Below are 8,810 nucleotides of genomic sequence, written 5' to 3' on the forward strand. Positions count from 1 at the left end.
CTCAGGGTGGTCTAATTATGACACACACTACTTGGATACAACTTCACAGGACCTTGAAATGCAGGGAAATTTAGGGGTCATCTCGTCCAACCACCCACACATTTCCAGCGAGGCTGCAGGAGCTCAGTCACTCCTGCCCCAGCTTGAAAAGGCAGACACACCACACATGTCCCACATGCAAACCCAAGATTCTGTTGCATGAATGTTCAGAATTTATTTGGTTTCCTGGGTGGGGCCAGAGAGGAAGAAGAGAGGCGGATTAAGGATCAGCTCAGTATGGGTGGCTCTGGGTGCAATCCATGATGACCCGAAGCGCCAGCCAGGTCTCCTGGGCGGTGGGGATGATCTGTGAGGCTGGCAGCAGGAAGCCATAGCGCCCAGTGTCCCGGAGCTCAAAGGTGAAGGAGTACTTGATACCCTGGTTATAGGTCCAGTCAACAGTGCTTCCACTGGCTTGATCTGGGGCAAGGACGAGAATAGGAGGAGCAAGAATCAGCCGCTTTGGAAACATTTACGTGAGCTGGTTAATGCTGAAAACCATGGAGCTCGTGTCTGCTAGGTGTCTGCTATTGACCTCCCAAGAAACTCCTGCTGAAGGGTCTAAGCCCAAGAGGTTCAAAAAGGCTGACCAGCAATGGTCTCCTACTCATTATGGGATGCAAGAAGGTTTCTGCCTCCATCCAACACCACTTCAGTTAAGCCTCTAAATCAAACCATGGTTTGTTCCTCTGTGGCTTGGGTCTTCAGGGCAAAGTGCAAAGGGCCAGAGTCAAAGCAAAATCCCCTTCAATAGCCAAAAGGTGGGAGCAACCCAAATGCCCGTCAACAGATGAATGGATATACAAAATGTGGCCTATCCATACAATGGAATATTACTCAACCATAAAGGGAAATGAAGTCCTGACGAATGCTACGACACAGATGAACCTTGAAAATATTATGCTGAGTGAAAGAAGCTAGACACAAAAGGACAGATATTCTATGATCTCACTTATATGAAATATCTAGAAAAGGCAAATGCATAGAGACAGAAAGTGGATTAATGATTGCCAGGGCCTGGGGGAAGAGAGAACGGGGAGAAAAAGCCCTTTCTCTTTCTTTAGACAGAAACTGCCCAGGTTTGCAGTTGAATTGGGCAGGTGAGAGAGACGGTGGACGTGAGCCAGGGTTTAACTTGAAACATTGTATGCAGCAACATCTTTGGACCCAGTGTAGAAAGCTGTTTCCAAAGAAGGCCTGGGGCCCAGAAGTGAGGCCATCCTCAGGTAAGGTGGCACTGTACCCCTACCACACCAGGGCACTGGGGTCAGGAGGTATGTGAGGGGTGTGTGCAGCCAGCCCCATGTCCCTGGAACCCCACTTCTACCTTCCGGTCCTCTCGCCTCCTGTTAGATGACGTACTTGCTCCTACCCCTCACGGCCTGCAGAATATGCCCCCACTTCCCCGTCTCCTACCACGACCCCTGCCCTCACTCCCTGCAGACCAACTGGGCTCCTTGCTGCCGCAGCACTCCAGCCGCTCACACAGTAAGGCCTTTGCACTAGCTGGTGCTCTGCCTGGGCAGCCCATCCCACCCTCATTCCCTCAACATGTACCCAGACTTCGCTTTCCAATGAGGCCTTACCTGCGGCCGGCCCGCCACCCCCAACCCTGTATTTCTGATCCCCTCACCCAACTCTCGTTCTTCTTTTCTCCTAGCACTCATCACCTAACCTATCCTTTAATTTCTTGTAATAACGTCAGCCTCCCTGGCTAGAACGTTAAGTTTCATGATCTTTGCTATTTCACGCACAGCTCTGTCCCAAGCATGCAAAACGGGGCCTGCTGCAGAGGAGGTGCTCAATAGACAGTTGTTGAGTTAATTCCACTCTGACGTAGTACGCCTCCCAGGACACTGCATTTCTAAGTAAGCTGGGAAATGATAGGGTATATTCTTTAATTACGGTGGCTGGGTGGTACAAGTCGTTAAGCGCTGGATTACTAGCCAAAAGATCGGCCCAAAGATTGGCCATTCGAACTCATCCAGAGGCACCCTGGAAGCAGGCCTGGGGATCTGCGTCCAAAAGGTCACAGCCTTGAAAACCCTATAAAGCACAGTTCTGCTCTGCACATATGGGATCACCATGACTTGGGATTGACTTGAGGCAGCTAACAACATTCTTTAATTGAAAGGCATCAAACCCATTGCCGTCAAGTTGAACTGCCCCGTAGAGTTTTGAAGGGCATCAGAGGAGGAGTATTTTTAAGTGGAATTTCCTGATGGTATACAGATCCCAGCAGAACTATCCACTCCATCCTTGCATGAAGCTAGACTTGACCCCAAAACGAGGGAGAGGAATTCTCAGAGAACTCATGTATTTGTCGGAGTGAAAGTACCAAGGAAGGCTGAGCCCACGTCAGGAAGAGCCACTGCCTAGCCTTCCAAACTGCTAAGCCACTGCCAGAGTCCCGTTTTCCTTGCCCACACTCACAGATCTGGGCACCCTTGGCTACTTCCTCCCAGGAGGGACACTCCCCTTGGGCAGGCAAAGCCAGCTGAGGTTCCTCCCCGGGCCACCAGGATAGACCACACAGCCACTTACAAATGGTTTGGATAATGCTGCCATACTCGTACTCGGTCCCATACAGAGAAGTCAGGGCAGTCACCGCAGACTTGGCCAGCTGATCCTGGAGAAAATGCCAAGCAAGGCCACTTGTCAGGACCAGGGATACTGGGGTCTGGTCACTGGCAGAGGGACCCAGAGCGTGAACCCTGCAGACAGCAAGCCCCAGCAGGGAGCACAGGGCCTTCTCTCCCTGCATGTGTCTGGCCAGCACTTCCCTGCTCCAAGGGCAGTCTAGCCCAGCCTCTTGCTTTTCAATGTGACAGCGTTGACTCAACCACTTTGTGCCTCAGTTTCCCAAATCACGGGAGAGAAGAGGGGTGCTCTGCACTCTCTAGGCACTTGTGTTGTAGGTGCCAGCGATCAGCAGGGCAATACCCACCAGCTCGCTCTGGTCAGGAGCTGGCTCTGTCTTGTAGCCATAGGGGTAGAGGAGCAGTTGGGAGTAGCTATGGATGGAAATGAAGGCCTTGATGTTCCCGTGGGCCTTCACGAAGTCCACAATGGACTTGACCTCCACTTCGGAATTAGCAGACTTGCCATGGTAGGTCTCTGAGCAGGGGTTGCTGCTGGCCCCGGCCACTGTGGGAGGGAGAGGGCTGTCAGCGTTCCCCACACCCTACGGCAACATCCATGTTTCCAGTTCCTGCTGTGGGGTTTGGATGGGTGAGATTCGGGGCGGGGGGGGGCTCCCCCTCTGAATTAAGAAGGCCAGAGGCCTCTTGTAACCTGGGGGCCTGCCTTCCTCTCTGCAGGGCTTGGGCATAGTGGATGGCCATGCCCAGAGAGGTGGGGTCAGCTCCTCAACCAAAAGGTTCTTGCAGCGAAGGGGCAGAGGAGGAGGGAGTTGACATTAAGCTAGAAAAACCCTAAGCTAGGCTTTCAGACAAGGAACCACTGCCTCTCAGAGGGCAGCTTCCATCCCCCAGAGCCCTTAGAGGTGGACCCGACATCTCACCCTCACTGCTGGGCCAGGAAGGGGCTAGGGTAAGAAGCTATTCTGGGTTGTCCCATATCTGCTCCCCAGATCACATGGGGCCTTACACCCGAAACCAGCATCCCAGTTCCTATTGGGGTCCACCCCCACACAGAAGGAGCCTGAAGTGCGGGATCGAGTCTTGCGCCACAAGCGATTCTGCAGAAGGAAAAATAATGAGTGTCAGGTACGCTTCCAGCACTGTGCTAGCCTGGGGCTTGGGTCTGCAGAGCACAGTGTGGGCTAGGAGAGGTCAGGAGGCACCTTACAGGAGGCCACAATCAACGCTAAGTGCCCAGATCTGGAGCTTGGAGGCTCACAGCATGGGATCAGAAACCACTGTCAACTGGTGGTGGGGGAGGAGGATTCCCAGAGGGGGCTCTCAGACTTAGGAGGGGAGAGAAGACAGTGGGATGGCATTGGGCCAGAGGGTCCACCCAGTGAAGTGAAAAGGGCATGAAGTGCCCCCCAATTTGAATGGTACGGTGGTATATTTATTCTCAAAATATAAGTAGTCCCAGGAAGGCAAGGTCTAGGACAGTGATTCTCTACCAGGGACAATTTTGCCCCTCTCCCAGGGACATCTGGCAATGTCTAAAGACATTTTTGATTGTCACCTGGGGGTGCTACTGTCATCTAGTGGGTAGAGGTCAGGATGCTGCTAAAAATCCTACAATGTACAGGATAGCCCCCACGACATGGAATTGTACAGTCCCAAATGCCAGAGATGGGAGGTTGAGAAGCCCTGGTCGAGGGGACAGGTCTATTTGTCATCCCCTTGACCTCTGGGAGTTGGGATTGGGGGTGGGTTGTTTGTGGGACTCTGAGAACAGGAAAAGGCCTGCACCTGGGTGTGGGTGAAGGCAAAACCATCAGGGTTCGTGACGATCTCCAGGAAGATGTCCACGTTGTTAAGAAAGGCTGTGAATGCTTCATCCTGGCCATAGTCCTGTGTGATCTGAGGGGTCCGAGGGACAGAGGATCAGGGTGGGCTAGGCGGGGTATCTGCCAAGCTAGGGCAATGGACACCACCCTGCGGCCCCTCTCTGTGATCACTGCTTCTGGGTGGGAAAGGAGAGGCCAGGGCTTCTGTGGGCCTTCAACGCCAATGCCCCCTAGGCCAGCATACTCCTCACCTCTCCAGACTTACCTTCTTTGCAAACCAGACCCCGCTCGCCTGGGTGACCCACTCCCGGGAATGGATGCCTGTGTCGATCCAGACAGAGGGACGGTTGCTTCCACCAGTGCTGAACTGGAGGGGAAGAGGCAGGGCAACGGTCAGCAAGGGCTTTGCTCTGATGACCAAAGGCAGCAAGATTCTGACACTGAGGGTGTTAAGTGATTTCCTAACAGGGATCAGTCCTGCCTCCACAGCCAGTGCCTCGCCTCCCCAAAGGGAACCCAACCTCAGGCAGGGGCACTTGCTCTCTGTGGATCTCAGGCAGAGACTACAAGTGGGGACCATCACTAGGGGGGACGTGGGACATGGGGCTGGGTCTGGACAGGTCCTGCAGAACTTGGCTGCCTGCCCTCAGCCTAACTTGAGACAAATATAGCTCCACCTGACTTTCAGGCCCCACCCTACCCCACTGCCCATACAGAGTTCTCTGTGGCAGGTCACTGTTAGGGATTGAATTTTGGCCCCCAAAAATATGTATTATAAATACTAACTCCTATGCTTCTTTAGGGAGCCCTGGTGATGCAGTGGTTGAGTGCTCAGCTGCTAACCAAAAGATCGATGGTTTGAACCCACCAGCTGCTCCGTGGGAGAAAGATGTGACAGTCTGCTTCTGTAAAAATTACAGCTTTGGAAACCCTGTGGGGCAGTTCTACTGTGTCCTATAGGGTCAGAGAGTTGGAATCGACTCAACAGCAGCAAATTTGGGGGTTTTTGGTATGCCTGTGTTTATAATCCCACTCATAAATGGAGTGGGTTTTCTTTGTTATGTTAATGAGGCAGTATTAGTGTAGGGTGTGTCTTAAGTCAACCTCTTCTGAGATATAAAAAGAGGTGACTGAGCAAGCAACAGAGCAAGCAAGCAGAGATGGGGAAAGATAGATGCTAATCCACATGAGGTCTCCAAGGAACCAAGAAACAGAAGCTGAAAGGAGACAAGGACCTTCCTCCAGAGCCAACATAGACAGAAAGCAGTCCCCTAGAGCCAGTGCCCTGAACTCAGACGTCTAACCTCCTAAACTGTGGGAAAATAAATTTGTTTGTTAAAGCCACCCACTTGTGGTATTTTTGTTATAGCAGCACTGGATTACTATGACAGTCACCAATACAACATTTTACCTGGACAACCCCACAATACCGTCCATAATGTGACACTCGATGGGAAATATTTGGGTTGCCTAAAAGTTTACATTGTGTGTGTGTGCATGCGTGCGTGCGTGCAGACACCTAGACCAGCATGGAAATTCAGACCTTCCCAAATGTCTGCACCAGCAGTCCATACAGTGCTGTGTCTCTATGATTTGGGCTTACCCATGGGAGCCTACACCCTTATGTGGGTGCACAGGTGGGTGTTCGCATGTTCCCAGGTTACCTTCAGCACATAAATGGGACGACCTTCGTAGGAGTTGCCAATCTGGATCTTGCTGACCAGCTGTGGGTTCTCAGCCACCAAGAGGTCTATGAAGTTGTAGATCTGAGACAGGAGAGGGGGGCAAGACAGCCTTAATGGCTCTGGAGATGCAGATGTCCCCCATCATCCCAGCCTGCTGTGGGCCCCGTGAGGCAGAGGTGCCATGACCTGCTCTTGCCGGGGTTCTGCCGGCCCCGCTCTTGCCGGGGTTCTGCCGGCCCTGCTCTTGCCGGGGTTCTGCCGGCCCTGCTCTTGCCGGGGTTCTGCTGGCCGTGAGGAGGAGCCTGATGCCTGGGAGCACGACCTGGGTGCCTCACCTCCTCCAGGGTGTGGTAGGTGGCATAGTTAAAGGAGTCAGTGGAGAGTGCCCGGCCCTGGAAGGCAAGCAGCTCCTCCTGCTCATTGTCTAGCAGGGACTGCACATCCTCGATCATGGCGAAGTACTGGATCCCATGGCTTTCCAGGAAGACCTTGACTGACTGCAGGCTGGGGAAGGGCACGCGGACGTCAATGGGGGAGGCAGGCTGCGCCGGGCCTCGCCAAAAGTCCAGCTGTGAAGACAGGGCCACTGTCACAGGGGAGCAGGGGGAGGGGCCAGCTCGGAGAGGATGATGCCAGAACGTCCCATATAACTGGGGTCGGGGTGGGGTATGGCATCAGGGGCAGAGAGGGGAAGGGACACTTGTGGATGGGACAGAGTCCTGTGTGGTCAGAGAAATGGCCAGGAAGCAGAGTGCAGGGCTATGGGATGGCAAGGGAGAGGGAGGTGCCAGAACAGGTCCTGGCACTTTGCTCAGATGCCGCAGGGCAGCAAGATTCTGGAACTGGGAGTTTAAGTCATGCCCTAATGGGGACCAGCTCCTTGTCTCCTTCCAGGGAAAGGTGGGGCCTGGGAGGGACCCCTGGCCTCAGAGGCCTTCTCCTCTTCCTTTACCTGCAAGTGCTCCAGCTCCTCCAGCTCCCTCACCTTCTGCACCTGGGCCTCATTGACTGCAGAGATTCGGAGCACCTGGTGCCTGGGAAGGGCGGGTGGGGACTGAGCTTCGGGCGGCCCCTGCCCAGCCACACCCTCCACAGTGGAGGACGGGAGGCAGGCAACCTAGAAACCAAGCTGAGTATCCGGCCTGGGGTCCCTCACCTCTTCTCTCTCCTCCGGGGAAGCCCTAGGGCACTGCCATCCCCATGCCAGTTTAGACTCTATTTCTCTCTCCAAAGCCAACCCAGGCCTCCTTCCTCCATGGCTCCTGAAACTTCCCCCTCAGAGCGTCAGATTTCTCCAGGACTCAGGACACTGCCCTGGAGGGATCTGGTCAGCCTGCCCCAGTGTAGTGCTTGTCCACACCTCCCTGGCTGCGTTCCTACACATCTGTCTGTCCGTTTGTCTCCCCAGACTCCCTGCTGGCTGAGTCCTCCCATCTCCTATCCGTGTGTCCCCTCCTCTCTGCATCCCTACCCCGCAAAGTCCTCTTTGGCAAAGACCGCCACCAACAGCACACTTAACACAAGCAGCCCCCGCATGCTGCAACTGGCAGAGGTCAGACTGAGGCTGGGCGAAGGTCCCGGGCCTTTTAAACCCTCCAGGGCTGAAGTCACCTCTGGGCCCAAGGCCTGTTGGTCTTCTTACACCTGCACCCTGTCCCACGGGGTGGAAGTTTGAGCTCTGATACCTTCTCATTGCCCCTGATAACGCTGCAGGGAACAGGGCAACTGGGAGATAAGCTAGCCAGGGGGGAAGCTGGGGTATGAGGCTACCCAGCTGTGATCCTGTAACCTACAGCCCCAGGCTGGTGGCTGCAGCTGAGCTCTGTTGTTTGCTGACCAGGCAATGCTGAAGGGCCAGGACAGGAAGCAGCCACACCAGCTGGGGCCCTAGCTGAGGCCACGTGCGAGGCATTCCCTTTCTCCATGTCCCTGAGTGCCAGCCCTTCGTTTCTGGGCCCTCTACCCCCATTCAGGAACCTGCGCTACACACCACAGGTCCTGCTCTGTGCACTGAAAAGGACTTCTCAGCCCCCTCCCACCTGGCCACAGTGGCTGTGGGAGCCCCCAGTGTCTCCTCAGATATCCTTCCACTCCCATGGCCGGCGGCCAGTTGTTTATGCCGTAGATCTCCTCCGGGATCAGGGTTGTCCTTGACAGGAATTGTAACCAGATTTCATCTGCATGGGAAGTGTGGTGGTGGGAACCAGACCCCTGTTGGGAATGCACATTATAGAGGAGAAACCGGAACTCCCAGAGGGGAATTCGCTGTGGCTCTGGACGCTGACCTCATTGCAGAGGTATCTAACAGGAATCCACAGGGCCCCAGGCTTCCCAGCACCGAGGGGCCGCACTGTGTCAGAGCTGTGGGCTTGGGCTTGGGCAACCATGGCAGGCCAGGCGGTGCTTTCTTGTTCTTATCTGTTCTCTCTGCCTCCCTACCCTGCCTCCTAACTATCTGGTCAGTGCTCCTGTGCAGGACAGAGACACCCATGATAAAAAAGCTCCTGTGCAGGACAGAGACACCCATGATATTTACCCACAACTCTCTCCTGAGTCTAACTCTCATACAAGTTTCCACAGTCTTCAGCGGATGCTGAACCTCTGTGAAGGCTCGTCCTCTCCACTCAGGTTTGCTCATTAGTTCAACCATTGTTCATTCA

The 8,810-nt window shown here is 54.3% G+C and overlaps 1 protein-coding gene across 1 annotated transcript; it reads right to left on the reverse strand.

The window, feature by feature from the left end:
• Window positions 1-271: 271 nt before the first annotated feature.
• Window positions 272-7,686, reverse strand: CPA1 (carboxypeptidase A1). Its single transcript, XM_064289733.1, has 10 exons — window positions 7,622-7,686; window positions 7,103-7,184; window positions 6,486-6,719; window positions 6,130-6,231; window positions 4,731-4,832; window positions 4,428-4,538; window positions 3,649-3,739; window positions 2,987-3,186; window positions 2,584-2,668; window positions 272-459 (listed from the first exon to the last, which is right to left on the reverse strand). The coding sequence occupies exons 1-10, from the start codon at window positions 7,684-7,686 to the stop codon at window positions 272-274; spliced, it is 1,260 nt and encodes a 419-aa protein (XP_064145803.1).
• Between the last annotated feature and the right edge of the window lie 1,124 nt (window positions 7,687-8,810).

Source organism: Loxodonta africana, chromosome 8 (genome assembly GCF_030014295.1).
Source record: "Loxodonta africana isolate mLoxAfr1 chromosome 8, mLoxAfr1.hap2, whole genome shotgun sequence".
NCBI classification, from domain to species: Eukaryota; Metazoa; Chordata; class Mammalia; order Proboscidea; family Elephantidae; genus Loxodonta; species Loxodonta africana.

Bases quoted from the DNA above. Each gene is read 5' to 3' on its own strand.
- CPA1 (XM_064289733.1), bottom strand. From the start codon at position 7,686: ATGCGGGGGCTGCTTGTGTTAAGTGTGCTGTTGGTGGCGGTCTTTGCC. The intron at 6,720-7,102 runs GTAAAGGAAGAG...CTGTCTTCACAG, and splicing joins AGGAGCTGGAGCACTTGCAG to CTGGACTTTTGGCGAGGCCC. The intron at 3,740-4,427 runs GTGCAGGCCTTT...TTCCTTCTGCAG, and splicing joins TTGCCTTCACCCACACCCAG to AATCGCTTGTGGCGCAAGAC.